General features: G+C 34.7%; 1 protein-coding gene across 19 annotated transcripts in view; it reads left to right on the top strand.

Annotated features, from left to right (window-relative positions):
• The window catches only part of LOC139495015 (CUGBP Elav-like family member 4), a 109,225-nt gene that overhangs the window by 57,143 nt on the left and 33,567 nt on the right, over window positions 1-18,515 (top strand). The window contains exon 1 of one of the 19 annotated variants that reach the window (XM_071283148.1): window positions 18,280-18,371. The exons of 16 other annotated variants lie outside the window; for them this stretch is intronic. In XM_071283148.1, coding sequence (XP_071139249.1) covers window positions 18,360-18,371 — 12 coding nt within the window. In that variant the 5' untranslated portion in view covers window positions 18,280-18,359. Of the gene's footprint in view, window positions 1-18,279; window positions 18,372-18,515 lie in introns of those variants that run through there. 2 more of the 19 variants (XM_071283156.1, XM_071283150.1) reach the window with 2 other exon arrangements.

Below are 18,515 nucleotides of genomic sequence, written 5' to 3'. Positions count from 1 at the left end.
GCCAGTGAGACAACTGTCAACCAGAGCTCTAAGGATGAGAATTACAGGTATCGTTCATCCTTCAAAAATGAATAAAACCCCATACTGTATATAAAAGGCCCCAGCATGACAAAACATGAAAAAATTAATAAAAGAAACCCAACATGTGGCAGCCTGAATTACAATTGTTTTTGTGCAAAAAAGAACATTAATAGTTATGAGTTACATATTTTTTTTCGAGACAGTCATTTAGTTATATACATTATGATGTAAGTGTATTATGTATATAACCAACTCATTCTACTTCTCTGGATTAGCTTTTACTTTATACTCTGTGTAACTATGACAGATATATGCCATGCGATTCCGCAAGAAGAACATGTTAAAAGGTTTGCCTCTACGTTTCCTTTTATAGTGGTTCTTTAATTTTTGACAGTTATGAAGTTGTCTTTCAATATCATAATTTGATTTATTTTACAAAAGTTATTATTTGGAAGTTTCAATAGAATACAGAAAGCATTTGTGTTACATTTCTTTTATACTGTGCGCGTGTTGATACTGTCCGCATCACGTGATCCCTACGAACAAAGGCAGTGTGAACCTAACAGATGTTAAGTGTTCTAATGAAGCTGTTGGTTGGTCAGATGATCCGGATATCAGACGACCCGGAATTGTTTGTAGGATTAGAATGTTATCCGCTTTTCAATACTTTGATTTAGTTCAGACGACAAGTACCCCGGATGCCATCTGTCTATTGTTAACGGTACATTCCACTGATGATGAACTCACATGACCTTTTTGTAACTCGCTTTGCGGTCAATGACTGCGTGATATGAAAATTTGAACAGAAGGTTCTAAGCCACAAGTTCAGTGGATTAATCAATTAAAAGCTTCGTTTGAATCAATGCAGAAGGCCAAACCGAGTCCTGATTAAAATAGTCATATATTTCAGTATAACTGATCTAAATTTAGAAATCAAAAAGATTTTAAAGACACTGTTATAAATCTAATAAATAACAAATTCCTGTTTAAAAAGTTCCACAGTTCTCCAAAGCAATATTTCAGTTAAGTACAGAACGCGAATTTTCAAACATATATATACGGTGTGATGATATTGGCGTCAAAAAAAAGTGGAAATCTCGATAACGACGAGACTAGTGTTGACTCCGCTTTAAAATATAAATATAAACCCTACAAGTAAGAAAATAATTCAATCTTATGATGTTCTATTCAGTGGCTGATTCAGCCATTTTAAAAAGGGGGGTTCCAACTATATGCTCCCATTAAAATGCATTGATCGGCAAAAAAAAAAGGGGGTTCCAACCCCCGGAACCCCCCCCCCCCCTGGATCCGCCACTGCTATTGGTAGCAATACACAGTTAGGAAAAAAACTTAAAATTGACACTCAAAATTTTTAAACACCCTCTTTCCCCTCCTGTCTAACAAAGAGGGCTTTATATGTGTGTTATGCATGTATATACTTATAGAAAGAGAATCTTCCATAGATTTGATTTCTAATGGTCATAAGGGTGAAATATAATCCCTCTTGGGTGTAACCATAGCAACAATCTGCATTTCTTAGATACAAAATATAGCAAAAAAGGGGGGTGAACATGTCACAAAAGTCTCCAAAATTTGGTCTAAAGGAAAATTTCAATCAATTACAGTAATACCTTTCCTGAATCCATAGGTTTATATCTATCAAGTGGTCCCAAAAAAATCATATGCTTATCTGCTCGTTTTTCCATAAAATTGAATTGAAAAGATCGAGCGCAAAATCTTTGTTGATAAACACTACAATAATGTATGGACCTATGAACGGTACGGATAGGAAAATACGGACTGTCAATCATATAAATGGCCTATAAAACATGTTAAAAACAATCTTAATGTTCATATAAACCCACTAAGAAGGCTATATTATTCTTCAATTATCTAAAAATCAATTTTATTGTCCAAAAACTTTCATATTTAAAAAATTCACAGGGGCCATAATGCGAAACTAAACTTCTAACTGTGCATTGCTACCATTACTCCCTTGGCCTAGGTTAAAAGTGGATTAGGCACTAACACAATTATTATTCCATGTCTGTACTACTGACAGAGGCCTTTAATCCAATGGTTGACGTTGGTCCCTGTATGCCTTATTTGTTGTTAGGGTTAGGGTTAGGGTTAAGGCTAGTTGTTTTTTTCGTTCAATGCATGTTGTATTATCAATCAGATTCGGTTTTCCCAATTGCTAGTAAAGTAATCGTTTATTTCAGTTCGGCTACTGCGTCCAATATCAAACTCGCACAAGCCCGTAAGGATTTGAATAAAGAATATGAAAAAAATATTATATTGATTTCGTGTGCTTTTTGAATTTACTTTTATCAGTTTCGCTCGAACTAAAAAAAAATGAATAATCTTTTTTTTTTTTTTGTCTTAATTGATAGTTGTTTCATTAGGAGTCGAACCACAGTTCCACATTTTAATATCTTGTATCAAAATGAAATTCAAACCGTTGTTATAAAATTTTGAGATGTATATCTATATAATACATCTAGATGTATGTTTCATTATAATACTTTATTCTGATTAGCTAACAGCACATCACGTGTTATTCCGTAAACAATTGTATCACTCAAAATTCGTTTTTTCTTGATCATAGCTAAAAAAAAATGTAATTAAAAGTATTGAATGCTTCTTTTTGTAACTTCATAGGGTTGTAAAAGCGTTGACCGTGCGCACATTTTTAGAATGAAGCGCTTCCGCGCTTCATACAAAATGTACTTCGGTCAACGCTTTTACACCCCAATGAATTTACAAAAAGAAGCATTCAATTCTTAAATGACGTTCATGAAACATTTATACAACATAAAGCTCGTGCAAGTTAACATATATATTCTGTGAAATCCGAGTTGTCTTTAATCTAAAATCCTCAATTTACCTTTGAAATATTGGAAAGAAACAGAAGTATAATCAGCAATATCGTGGGGCTATGTACTAATTTGTTCTCAATCTTTGAAATATGAAACATCGCATGAGTTTTACATCGATGACGGGAAATTAACGGTGAAGGACTGGAAATATTATAAGCTGATTAACGGTCCATTGACGGACAATGAGTTATATAAATGACCAAGCAGATGTTTCTCGTCTCCAAACAAAAGAGTTTCATATTCATTAAAACGTATAGACTGTCAAAGAATTATCCCCGTGGTAATAAGCGCTTTACTCACAAGGACTTTGGTGTAATTTTAACTAAAAAGCCAATATTCCGAATGACCAACCCAACCCACTATGTACACAGGCAAATTTCATTCACATGAATTTCACGTGAATTTAAATTAATGTGAATCTCACGTGAAATTCACATGAATTTCACCTCAAACGAGCTTATACGTGAAACTCACGTGAAATCAGTTTCTGTTAGTTTTACATTAATCTCATGTGAATCTCTCGTGAATTTCACGTGAAATTCACATGAATTTTGTTCACGTGAAATTCACATGAATTTTTGAAATAAAGTAATTCAAACAACATCTAAATTTTCATACTAAAGTAAAATCATTCAAAATTCCATTTTTTTTTGGGAAAAGTTCATGTGAAATTCATGTGAAATTTTTCACGTGAGAATCATGTGAATCTCAATTCACGTGAAATTCACATGAAAATTTTTACGTGAGTTTCATGTATAAGCTCGTTTGAGGGGAATCTCACATGAAATTTTTCACGTGAATTTCATGTGAGATTTGTGTGAAATTCACGTGAGCAAATTTTGCCTGTGTAATCGTCAATGACTGCATAGTTCAAGTGCTAGGGTTCATACTAGTAATACAATTCATGATTTAAATTTTTTCCGAAAAATGTTAAACTTTGAAAAATTGAAAAGGGTATTAGGCAGCAACCATTTGATTTTCTGGGGGGGCTATGGTTTTTTTTGGAAAAAAAAGTTTGTTTCCAGTTTTTGGAGAAAAAAATAATTTGTTTTTGATTCTGAGGAAAAAAAAATTGTTTGTTTCACCCTCAGCTGCCACTATATGTAATGCTAAAATTGAAAGAAAAAAATTGTTTTCGACTTGTTGCGAAAAAAATAGATTGTTTTTCGCCACAGGCGAAAAAAAAAGTTTGTACAGAAAAAAAAACCATAGCCCCCCCCCCCCCAGAAAATCAAATGGTTGCTGCCTTAAACTATGACAACAATCTAAAGAAGTGGATAAAAAAAATTGACAGAGACTATTTTCAAAGTTATCAACACCAATCCTTCGCATAAAATAAACAACATACAAAATTCCTCCACATAATTATGTAAGTTGATGCAGCTCGTAAACAATAGATGTCCGCAATTGGCAGTTTCAGAATCTAAAGCATCATGGGTTATTTCATTGTTCGTACCCCAAAATGAAAATAACGTCACGTCATTGGTTAAATTTCCATTGTTTATGACATTTTTAACCAATCAGGACGTTTTGGTACACACTTTTGAAAATATTACCCAGGATGCATTAGATTCTGAAACGGCGAATTAGCAAACAGTATATTCAACCTAGTAGAAAGAGCAATATTGGATTTTCCTAAAATTGTTTGCTTTATTGATGATATTGTTATAATACTTAATGCACATTTTATTTCAGTTTTTAATCTAACTGATTTGTTAATTAACCTCAACAGAACATTAATGTTGCCTTATCTAAAAATAAAGATGAGTGGAGGCTTGAAGTTTTAGTCTGTGAGCTCTAGTAATCCTAGTAATAAAGATATATAATATTTTGTCTCTTAAATCATATGTGCAACTTCGTCTATTTGTCACACGGTCTGAACACCGTTTCACTTTCTGTTCTGGTAATCAGTACATCAACCAATGTAAATTCAGCCTTCAAATTTTGGAAGGTATGTAGTATTCCGATAAAACCGGAGGATCACGAAAGTTCTTCAAAACAGAAAATATAACGGAGCGTTTTCATATCCTTGGAAGCAAAGTTTGGACACAAAATCTGTATTTTAATCAGAAAGGAAAGCCGTCACTCTTCAATGACTTCCAAACTAATCAGAAAGGAAAGCCGTCACTCTTCATTGACTTCCAGCTGCAGGAATATGTTGATTAGTTTTAAGGACAACATTTTATTTTCAATTTTGCCGAAGTTTAATCCGTTAATGTTTTTTTTTAATGGATATTTTGATTCCAGGAAGCAACAATGATATAGCCGACAGTGTTTCTCAATACCAACCTTATTCGCGGATCATTGAACATCAGTGATTGAATCGCAATCTGGCAATTAAGATTATAATGGAAATGTCTTGTTTTATTAGCCTCGTCCTGAGAATGACATTAGTGGCGACCACTTTAGCGCCATAAAAATGTAGATTACATCTATGATTTCTTTAAATAATTTATTCTGATTTACTTCTATCAGAGCTTAGATACAAAGCTCTGGTTCCTAGTTCGGATTTTTCTATATGTAGTTTAGGTCACATGTTCAGCGTTTGTAATATGTTTTGGATATTCAAATATTTGGTCTCGAGCATCACTATGTACGCAGTATAATGTTTTTTTTTTTTTTTTTTTTTTTTTTATCTAAATGAAATTAAGGGATCCATTTTTACTTCACCAGTGCTTTTAGAAGCCTTCATTCAGTAGATAATGAACACTATGCATTTTCTGTGTATATATAATGGTTTTCCGTCTGCTCATATTTGTTGGAAATTTGTCGATATTTGGCTGACATAAATCTAATGTGTTTGAGAAAAAGCAAGCCATTAGAGAGTAATAAACTATAGAATCATTTCAATGTAAAGTAATAACAAGACCAGATTTGCTTAAACTTTCACATAAATCCATCCTTATATTGATAGATAAACACGAACTCACTTCCCTGGAGAGGTTGGCTGCTTCTCACATTATTGAGGGAATGGTTTATTGTGACAGAGGTAAATGTGACACATGAATGAGAAAATTTTTCTATGTAATGCGTGCCGTTATTTTTCTCGTTTGAATTGTTTTACATTGTCATTTTGGGGCCTTTTATAGCGGACTATGTGGTATGGTGGACTGTGCTCCTTGTTGAAGGTCGTACAGTGACCTTTAGTTGTTAATTTCTGTACCATTTGGTCTCTTGTAGAGAGTTGTCTCATTGGCAATCATGCCACATCTTTTTTTTATATATATTTACCTTACTTGGAATAATAAACATGCTCTTCAACTTCCTCTAGCACTGTCTATTAAACCATTTTGTAATAAGTTTAGCTTAGCCTTTGACCACTTATGAGTAACTTCAGGTTTCAATGATGAAACTGAAGTCGTTATCATGTTGAAATATCATTGAAATTCAGATATGAATTACTCGCGATATAATGTTTTCATAAAGCTTTTCTGACCACTCGATTATTGTTTAAGGTTGGGTTGTTGTTTTTTTTTTTTTTTTTGGGGGGGGGGGGGGATAAGGAAGCGCACATTGAAGAAGTTGTGATTGTACATAAAGTCATTGATTTTCCTTTTGCGTTGAAGTGACTTATATATGAATGAGTAACATTTTCAATTTGAAAGCATTATTGTTCATTTAAATAAGCGCTTCAATACCGAAGCAAATCACTTCTTAACAGCAACATATGATTAGCAGGAACTACAGCAATCAACAAATGATAACACCTTTTTTTCTTCGTACATGCGATAGGCTAACTTTAAATCAGATTTAGTCTGTTATTACTCTATAGTTATATGAGCAAAGACACCACATTTCACAAAGAACAGAATCGACCTAGACTTCACGTAGGACTAATTAAAGCTGATTAATACTATGCCCGAAAGGCAACCAGTTTCCTGTCACTATCGAAGTTTGTGTGTACTTTCAGTACAGAAAAACCTAAAGAATAAAAACGACCCACGTGTCATGACCACACTACAAACTATCGCCACTTCCTCCTTGATTCCAGTAACACATGTCTTCAAAAACATTATGGTACATTAAAAGAAACAAATTGCTTGCGGGATACAGTTTGATTAACTAATAACTCACTTGGACAGAGACACTCGGAATCCATTTTAATTTCAAACGGGAATTGCTATATGAATGTGACATTTGAAATTAGGTTTGTTCGTCGTAAGGAAAAATAATATTGAGACGAAGCCTACTTTTCCTGAACGTGCAACATTTGTAGCACCTTCTTAATATTTATATCCTAATTATCTAAACGTTTGGAATGCTCTTAACTGAAGTTGACCGATATTCGATAAATCATCCGTACACGATCCGTCAGCATCTATGTAATTTATCTTTAGTTAATTAGTACCGACATGTGCCATTATAGTTCTTCTAAAGAATTATGCGATATTATTTAAACTTTTCAAATGTTGGGTTCAATCAATTGAACATGTAATCAATGTCTGTTTCTAACCTGCCCGGATGTCGATTTTGTGTCAATCATAGACAGCTAAACCCGTGTTAATCAAGGCTGTCAATAACATGCAAGATTCTAAGACGTCCGCAGAACGGAAAATTAATTGAGTACTTTGGTATCCTGAGGAATTTTTACTTTCATTGGGGCTACACACAGGCACATTTCTGATTATAATCCGAAGTTGGAACAGTCAGTACATTAAAACGTTTAATCCCGCTGCAAATGTTTGCACCTGTCCAAAGTCAGGAATCTGTTGTACAGTAGTTGTCGTTTGTTTATGAAGTTCATACGTGTTTCTCGTTTTTATATAGATTAGACCGTTGATTTTCTCGTTTGAATTGTTTTACACTAGTAATTTTTGGGGCCCTTTATAGCTTGCTGATCGGTGTGAGCCAAGGCTCCGTGTTGAAGGCCGTACCTTGACGTACAATAGTTTACTTTTATAACTTGTTATGTGGATGGAGAGTTGTCTCATTGGCACTCATACCACATCTTCCTATATCTACTCGCAATTTATGTCATAAACATCTTATAAAAAAAGAAGATGTGGTATGATTGCCAATGAGACAACTATCCACAAAAGACCAAAATGACACAGACATTAACAACTATAGGTCACCGTACGGCCTTCAACAATGAGCAAAGCCCATACCGCATAGTCAGCTATAATAGGCCCCGATAAGAAATGTAAAACAATTCAAACGAGAAAACTAACGGCCTTATCTATGTTAAAAAAAATGAATCTTAGTTTGACTTACGGTCAACTTAAGACGTTTATTTTTGACGTTTTAAAAGACTTTAGACGTTTTTATTTATTGTAAAAAAAAGGCCTTGTTGTTTTGGAATGCATCACATTGAGATCAATCGTCACAACTCGGCCGATTCCGTACCTCATCTAACGATAAAAGAAGAGAAGCGGAGTCAGCCGAGGATTGCCGATTAATTCATTCGTCAATCGTCACAACTCGGCCGATTCCGTACCTCATCTAACGATAAAAGAAGAGAAGCGGAGTCAGCCGAGGATTGCCGATTAATTCATTCGTCAATCGTCACAACTCGGCCGATTCCGTACCTCATCTAACGATAAAAGAAGAGAAGCGGAGTCAGCCGAGGATTGCCGATTAATTCATTCGTCAATCGTCACAACTCGGCCGGTTTCGTACCTCATCTAACGATAGAAGGAGAGAAGCGGAGTCACCCGAGGATTGCCGATTAATTCATTCGTCAATCGTCACAACTCGGCCGATTCCGTACCTCATCTAACGATAGAAGGAGAGAAGCGGAGTCACCCGAGGATTGCCGATTAATTCATTCGTCAATCGTCACAACTCGGCCGATTTCGTACCTCATCTACGGAGAGAAGCGGAGTCACCCGAGGATTGCCGATAGACATTGTGATGTCACATTAGAATTTTAGAAGGAAAAATTGACAGAGACTTTTCCCCAATCATACCCTCTTTTAACATTGATTTGTAGAAAAAAAGATCATTATCTTGATATTCCCAAGTTTATGGCTTCATTAAACACAGAAATCCTTACAAAGTCTTGTCGAGATGTAACGCTACTAATTAACCACAGTGAAACCCCATTAACACATTAATATACGTGGTCCTTTAACCTGTCTTTACCAGGGATCTGTTGAATACAAAGACACAACTCGCTAATGAACAAATGTCAACGGAAACACAGAGCACGGCTTCTTATTGTTGTCTTTTCTTTGTTTCCCAAGCACGGACTTGTCTCCAATCAATAACAGTCTAAATGAGATATTTGTTCAGACTCTCAGAAAATAATTCACGTCCCCCATTAAGACAGTAGAAAGTTAGTAGTTAAAACCTTTCTGTAACCTTGAATTAAAGCTACCTTGTTGGCGATCGTTTCTTCATCAGTATAGTGATCAGGGCTAAAAAAAAAAAAAAAAAGCCTCTTGCATTGTTTAATATTGAGGTAAAGTATTTCAGTTGCAAAAAGGTGAAATATATTGTCTGCTCGATCAAACCTGTTGAAGAAAACAAACAACATGTTAGTTTATTGTAACAGCCAAATTGTATATGTCATCTCCCATAAATCTTTGCACCGGAAGTAACAATTTAGAATAACTTGGTAATTATACAAATTCTATGAATACCTGAAGAAAAAGATGCGTAACACTTATAAACATTATTATCTATTAACTAAAGATGGGTGATTTATTAGCTTGCTATCTGCACATGAATTTTACAGAGACAACTGCGGAGGGTTATCAGGCAGTAGATCGGTTGGTGTTATTTTGCCAACTTTGAAGAACAATTGAGTTATTACTTATCTAGCTTGTTATCGAAGTAATTATCGTTTGTGTTTTGATTCTGTTAAAACAATAAACAATTACGGACTTCTGAGGAGGGTATATCCGGACTTCTGAGGAGGGTATATCCGGACTTCTGAGGAGGGTATATCCTCTACTCAAAGGGTCGTTATTGTTTTATTATACAGAACAAATATTCCATTTCATTCAAATTGGCCTGTGGGAAAAAAACGAACAAGTATTATTTCTCGAAGTTATTCAGCGGCTCTGCTGATTTGGACAAATATATCCGATTTAACTTTACACCACGTGATCTTCTATTTGCCAATTGATTAATTCAATTATACTGTGAGTTATGATAAAATGTAGTTGTTGTTTTGTGCTCTTCGGTCGGGTTGTTGTCTCTTTGACATATTACCCGGCCTTTTCAATTCTATGCTTTACTTAACTGCTCACGGTTATCTAAAATGAATTGATTCAAGCGAATTGAGAAATGATCTGCATATCAACAATGCGACCACAATAAAGAAGAAACAATTAAGAGTGCCACTTGCAAAAGGGGGCTTTTATTTCTGGAAAGGAGTGCAAATACAACTTTGAAACAGGCCGCCTAAAACAATCAAACTATACGTCCGGATATTTAAGCCAAGACGACCTCGATTAGACCCCGTAAGGGGGATCTCTAACTGTCTTCTACCAGTAGATCTGATCTAGAAAATTGAGATATTTATATGAAATTATACAATAACCTAAAAACAGAAACATATAAAACTGCAGGAAGAAACTAAATATAAGTTTCTTGTCATGGATGCCAAGTTAGTATGATTGTATCAGGAAATGACAAAATCGTTAAAATTGTCGTTAAATTTTTTTGGTCGTTATTTCAGTTCTTCGTTTTTCAAAAAGTGTAATTTTATACACAATTCCTTAGTATTAGTTTCAAATCCGATCAGTGTTGTCATGGGACTAAGGAATTCACTTCCAATGTCATTATTATTTCATTAAAAGATAGTCGATAAATTTGACATTAAAATGTATAATCTCAAATAAATTGTGTCAGCTACAAGAAGAAATATTTTAAAGTAAGGCTCAAAGAGGAGTTTTTCAGAACCTGAAAGATTTGAGATATTCTTATGCCAGTAATGGCAAACATGAAAATTAAGTATCAAAGCACTGATATTGTGTAAAACTTGATAATGGTTCACTCAGGACTGTTCATCATTTATTGTTCATTCCGTGATATATTCTTCCTACATACGCCATCTCATTAAACTTGCACTTTGTCGAAGAATCTTATTCAATGGTAAAGATACAAAATTATTTATACCTGAAAAAATACTAGTAGATAGCTTTCAAGATTGATAACGTTACTGCAGAATAAGGTTGCATGTAAGGACTTTACGTATGGTTGTATGTAGGTCACGATTGACGTTACAAGAGAGTAGGGTTGTATGAAGGTCAACGTTGGTGTTACGTAGGATTGTATGTAGGTGAACGGTGACGTAATATGAAAACAGTCCTGAAGACAATCGTCAACATGAAAATCAGGACGTAGGGTGGTAGAGTTTGTATATCTGCCGACCAGTTAAAACAAGTGTGAAAACTGTTGCTCATTACTATTTCGGCTACATAATTGTGATGAGAAAAAACAGTGTGGTCTCGGAAGTATTCTATATGTAGTATGTCAAAACTGTCCTTTCAAAACCCTATATTCACTGGGAAAAGACATCGTCTAGCAAAAAATAAGCAGAAGGGGTGCAAGTTTGGGACATTAATACTAAAGTTGAAACTTAGTATTGTACTGTAAGACTATAATATCTTCCGTATTTTAAAAATTATCACACCAGTCGGAACAATAAAAATATTTTCAAATTAGAGAAAAGGAAATAAACCATATAAACTAATACTGGTCACAAATTCGCCGCTGCTGTCAGTCAGTCATAGATGGCACTAAACAATAATACACTTAAATTAATTAACCTTGTTCACGGTTGGAACAATAGTTTAATATTCATACAACAGTTTTTAGACTATAACAAATTAAAAATAAGCAAAAATGATGTTTCACGATCATTAATCCATCGCTACATTTTGTAATCTAACGTTGTTTTTTTGTTTTTGTAATGGTGCTTTCTTTCACGTCCGCAATTTCGATGTTAAAAATAGAAGACAAATCTTTAAATAGATACATGTATAAATAGTCTATGGTTTAAAGATTTATACATGAGGGCTTAGTATCCTAATAGTATTGATTCGTATGGTTGTCTCCTCAAAGGAAATTGTTATATATATATAAATGGGTAAAAATTAACCGAATAAAAAAAATGTACCCTAGCTGAAAGTAGCATCTCAAATATACAATAGAGATGTTCTCAATTCTATTTCACTCATAAAACTTGAAGGTTAAGAACGACATTATATCGATCACCTCTATATCACAGTACTACTATATATACCGACTGAAAAATATGCACAGTGTCACAGACTTTCAGTACCTAAAGTTAAATGTAAATCCCGTAAGTAGTCAGTACTTCAAAAAGACAGCAACCAGACAACAACACAAGGCCAAAAAAAAATTATTTAAAAAGGAAAAGACATCTTATGATATGCATTTGACGGGGGTGGGGAGGGGGTGCAGGGGTCATGATCCCGGACTTAAAAACATGAAATCCCGAGGTCCCGAATTAATAGAAATTTCAATCCCGCCATACCGAAATTCGAAAAAAGAATAGCCGGATCCATAAAGATCAATCCCGAAATCCCGTGCTGAAAAAACACCCGATCCCAGAGTCCCGTTTAAGGTCCCCCCCCCCCCCCCCCCCATTTGTGTAGATGGGCTAAATAACAAAACACAATATTACCAGTCATGTCTCAGCCTGTGTGCGATTGTTTTTTTCTTGGTTTTTTTTTCGGTTAGGGGAAAAAAGGGGGGGGTGTAGACATATCAAACATAAATATGTACATCTGTTTTTATGTCATATGTCTCAACCTACGTTAATTTGGTTTCCTCGGAGATGTTTTTACACGATGTATTTTCTGGAAAATACACTGTACTACAAAGACTACAAATGTCTTGAGAGAAAGCGAAATTCAGAGAGAGAAGCACAATAATTTATTGTCACATATAATTAGATCTCAAAGGGAGTTGCAGAATGACGGATACTGGCGAATGTCAAAATTGAACAAAAAGTTTGCAAACTTATAAAGAATAACAACGGAAAATAAAATAATTATGTAATATAATAGTGTAGACCATGTACAGAATTTTACAAAATCGTTAATTGAAGATTTTACAGAATAAGCGTTATATCTAAAGATAAAGAACATTTAGGTCCACACTTCATATGGACCCTTAAAAATCGTTGGATTATCTCGGTGTTGCTGGTCAGTAATGAATAAAAAATCACTGGTCAATTTAAAGGTTGTCGTAAGTGATGCAATATATTCTTATTTTCCTGTTCCCCTTATATAACTTCCAGTTTTATTAAAGTTTACATTCATCAAAGCCTTAGTTTAATTTAGTTTCCTGTCATTACTAACCCCCCCCCCCCCTTACTTTGTCGCATGTTGTGTATCATGTACTGATTCCATATATACTTTGAGCATACATATGTACACTTATGGAACAATAACCATTTCGTAAACTTTTAAAAACGTTTTTGTAGACTTGTATACAATAAATTTTATAAAGAACACAAAAGATATTAACAAAGATGTCAGTTTGTCTGCGTGTTTTACTTGTTAACTTGAAGATGTATAAATAACCACACGACACTCTTTCAAGAATTTGTAGAATCATTGATATAATGTTTGTTTATATATGCGATGTTAAGCAGCAGTATATGGACAGCGTGTTCTGTCGTGAATTAGTACCAAAACACAAGCTTTTACATGTTCCGCTTTTTTTTCTTTCAAAAGTGGCCAAATCATATATCGGAACGGAGAAAAAGTGTAAAAAGATGACTTACAAGATAGTCTAAGAGATTTATGAATTGGTTACCCAAAAATGACAAAGTACAACTATCTCTCATTAGAGCAAATATTAATAAAGATCAAAACCCTGACCACATGCAAACAGACAGCAAAGTACCTTCTATGATTCAAACTGTAGATGTTTTGCGGAATATTGGTAATACTAAATAAAAATTTATGATAATTATCCAGACTCTTATGATAAAAAGAATCTATCAATACGGAACACATAATCATCGTGCATAATCAACACGAAGAACGTTGGAAATTATTAGCATGATAACTTGACGTTATATATAATAAAAATTACGACGTCACGAATTTTGATGGCTTTTTTTGTCAAAATGTTGGGTTTGCGTCGCTTCTACAGGGAAAACGAAGTCGGTGACCATATTTTTTTTAAATATCATCTAATTCGTAAGACAAAGAGGAAAAAAATATTAATTTAAAAAAAAATTCTATGGAGCGGTTCTCGTGATTTATACCAGAAACCGAAAATTGTAGAAGAAAAATATAGATTTACCCTATATATTCAATGTAATTTAGTACCCTCTCGGACCATTTTAAAAATGGATTTTTCTTGAAAACGAAGTCGGTGACATATACTTTTTTTTACATTTTCTGATGTATATTTTCAATATCTAATTGAGTTCTAAGTTTTAAAAAAATCTATGGACTAGTTTACGTAGGATTATATGTAGGTCAACGTTGACGTTACGGGAGAATACAGTTGTATGAAGGTCAACGTTGGTGTTACGTGGGGTTTTAAGTAGGTCAACGTTGACGTTACATAGGATTATATGAAGGTCAACGTTGGCGTTACGTAGGATTATATGTAGGTCAAAGCAAGGACTTTGCGTATGGTTGTATGTAGGTCCCGATTGCGTTACGAGAGAGTAGGGTGTATGAAGGTCAACATTGGTGGTACGTAGGATTGTATATAGGTGAACGTTAACGTTACGTAGGGTTGTATGTAGGTCAACGTTGACGTTACGTAGGGTTATATGTAGGTCAACGTTGACGTTACGTAGGATTATATGTAGGTCAACGTTGGCGTTACGGGAGAATACAGTTGTATGAAGGTCAACTTTGGTGTTACGTAGGATTGTTTGTAGGTGAACGTTCACGTTACGGGAGAATACAGTTGTATTAAGGTCAACGTTGATGTTACTTAAGATTGTATGTAGGTGAATGTTGACGTTACGTAGGTTGAATGTAGGTCAACATCGACGTTACGTAGGATTATATGTAGGTCAACGTTGACGTTACGTAGGATTCTAATATGACGTGCTTCTTTCGTTTTGTAAACAACACCGTGATAAAATTCTCGATATATCTATACTTAGCGCAGACTCCAAGATGTACATAAATGGCTGTTTAAATATGCCTCCCACGTAAATCCACATGCATCGTAACCTATGTGTAAACGGTTGTGGATTTCGCTGTGTCAACAACTACAATTGAATAAAAACCCTACAGAACATTTATTCTGATTCTGAGGCATAACAAAAAGAATTTACACATTTAGAGAACGGGAAAATGGACAAAAACAAAATAAATTAAAATTCCGCGAAATTCCAGTAATGATTTTGGCGCATTAACGTCATCATTTCAAAACATGACGTCATACGAATGAAAACGTCAAATCTGAAGGTTTTTCTATTGCGTTTACCTTCTAAACTCGGATACAATTGCATTAAAATAAAGTATTGAGGTAGGTGTTGCTTGTTTTCTGTTCTATTGCATTATCCGCACATTTACTAGTTTCAGCAAGTCAACATGGCGGCTCCTTGGTTACAACATGTCAACAGTGAATTTAACGGTAGCTTACGATAAAAAAATGTAAATTTAAAATTGCAAATGTTGGGTTTACTGAGAAGTAAAAAAAGTAATCACATGTTTTTTTCTAGCGGTTAGTTAAGAAATTATTCATGCAGGTTTATTAGATTTGTTTTACATTTATCGAACAGTGGGTAAAATAGAACAGCCACACACACGGTATACCCATCATCGCTTCAGTTTTTTAATAATCGTATTTGTCCTATTAGAATCGAAATAGTTCATGGAAGCCATAGATTTGTTGTAAATTTACACATGGCCAGGGCCGTGATATTCGTTAATTTTATCCCTCGCTAACTGATGGCTTCCATGAATTATTTCTTAATTGTATGTAGATGAACGTTGACGTTACGTAGGATTATATGTAGGTCAACGTTGACGTTACGTACGATTATATGTAGGTCAACATTGGCGTTCCGGGATAATACAGTTGTTTGAAGGTCAACATTGGTGTTACGTAGGATTGTATGTAGGTCAACGTTGACGTGACGTAGGGTTGTATGAAGGTCAACGTTGAAGTTTCGAAGGATTATATGTAGACCAACGTTGGTGTTACGGGAGAATACAGTTGTATGAAGGTCAACGTTGGTGTTAAGTAGGATTGTATGAAGGTGAACGTTGACGTTACGTAGGATTATATGTAGGTCAACGTTGGCGTTACGGGAGAATACAGTTGTATAAAGGTCAACGTTGGTGTTACGTAGGATTGTATATAGGTTAACGTTGACGTTACGAAGGATTATATGTAGGTCAACTTTGGCATTATGTAGGGTGGTATATAGGTCTATAGGTCAACGTTGACTTTACGTAGGGTTGTATGTAGGTCATTGTTGACTATACGAAGGGTTGTATGTAGCTCAACGTTGACGTTACGAGAGAGCACGATTTTATTAGTGTCAAAGTAAACGTTACGAGACAGAAAAGTTCTATGTAGGTCAGATTTGACGTTACGAGAGAGTAGGGTTGTATTTATTTCAGCGATGACGTTACAGGAGAGTAGGGTTGTATGTACATCAACGCTGACGGTTGTATGTAGGTCAACATTAACGTTACGGGACAGTAGTGTTGCAGGCATCGTAAACGTTGAGAGAATTTGCAGGGCCGTTATAGATTATAGTTTATATATTTTGGTGAAAATTCACACTTTGTAAGAGTGTTCTCTATGGATTCTCCGGACCAAGTGGATATCCGTTGGTGTTTTAGTTAATCTCTTGACGTAGATGCGTTGCCGTTTTAGTTTATCGAATCAATTGGAGTGTAGAGTAAGGATTGCATGCTTTATAATAATCATTGGATCGTGAAGTTCATGCAGGCAAACGTTATGGTTACGGTTGGACTTCTCCTATCGAAAAGTACAATTCATACATAGTAAATCAAATGTTTATTTTATTTTTCTTGGGAAAGGGCAATACTTAATAAACTGTGCTGTTTGTGATGATGCTATGGCGCTACATAAATCTGCTGAAATGGTCTGAGTTTAAATAGTACTATCTGTCAAAAGTTCAGTTTGTATCAATACAGACGGTTGATACAGAAATAAGACTCTCCTGTCGGCATAAAATTCAGAAAATACAACACTTTCGTCGCAGCCGAGATAAATACGACAGTATCAGGGGCGGATCCAGCCATTTTAAAAAGGGGGGTTCCCAACCCAGGATAAAAGGGGGGTCCAGCTATATGTCCCCATTCAAATGCATTGATCGGCCCAAAAAAGGGGGGTTCCTATGCCCGGACCCCCCGCCCCTGTATCCGCCAATGAGTATCTACTAAAGTTTCTGTCGGTAACAACCGAACGGCAATTTTAGTGGACATTTTTTTGTCTGTTACAATCAAAATGGGGTAAATGCTCCCAAAAGTATCTGGGTTTTTTTAATACGGGGATTTTGCATGTTTCTCATACAATTTGGCAATCCGATTCAATTTTCTCTAATCAACATACGACTTTATAAGACAGGTTACAAAATGTGTTTTCAGATTAGATAACGGAGAATTTTGTAAACAAAGACTAATGTCATGTGTCTGTCTTTGTTAGTTTCACTGATTCACATCGCAATCTCACTAAAAACCGATCTCGCATCTTTTCCGTTTTTTATGTGTCCTATAGAATTGCCCGCATCTCATCTTGCGTTGTAACACATTTTATTTTATTTTAATTTTTTTTTTTTTTTTTTTTTTTGGGGGGGGGGGGGGGGGGATTGTTTCGGTTTCGATTACGATGCCAATATCGTACCGAATATTCAATTTCTTTTTATAGCTGATTATTACTCAATGTTAAACAATTGACTGCCGTAAGATTCAGAATTATTTTTATCATTTTAATTTCAAATAATAGGTAATGAATGCTATTTTAATTAATTGCTACTTTTTTGGAATTCAAATAAATATTCAAAATAATGAACGATTTTGGAAACTTAAAATGTACATTTTTTTAAAACCGCAAATGGCAATTGCAAAATATTATTTCTCCCTCTAAATGACTAGTATAGTGTGCAGTAGAATAGTCATGGCAAACATTAGTCCTAATACAATAAATGGTGTATGTTTAATTACATTAGCACTGTGCATGTACGTTTCATATATATCCTTTTATATGTTTCATTACAATTCTATTTACGTATCTCATTAAGAAACTAAGGGATGAAATCGACAAATGTCTTTCATCAAGAAAAACCAATACACAAGTCCACCTGTTTGTTTTAAGAGACACCATTTTAATCAATATTAACGTGTGGAGAAAAATCGCAACCTACTATGACATATTCGTAATTAGAAAGATATTCCTTTTGAACCTGATAAATCTGACATTATTATTATTGGTAAATATCTACCAATGGAATAAACGTTTGGATGACTCTGACTGACCTGTGTCTTTGAAGTGTTTTAGTGGTGGAAACAGCAACGGTTGAGGATGTTAGTGAGGGTAAGTCGTTTAGTGTTTGATATTCAATTCAAAATCATAATTATTAAAAGCGTTTTGATGCACAAGATTAACTCCAAAACGTTAATATAGACCTCTTTTAAAAAATTACCCAAAAATGGTATCTTTGAAAGAACAACTACATTG

This window comes from Mytilus edulis, chromosome 11 (assembly GCF_963676685.1).
Source record: "Mytilus edulis chromosome 11, xbMytEdul2.2, whole genome shotgun sequence".
NCBI lineage: Eukaryota > Metazoa > Mollusca > Bivalvia > Mytilida > Mytilidae > Mytilus > Mytilus edulis.
Note: the sequence above shows the minus strand (reverse complement) of the source record. Positions and strands in the feature narration are given on the sequence as shown.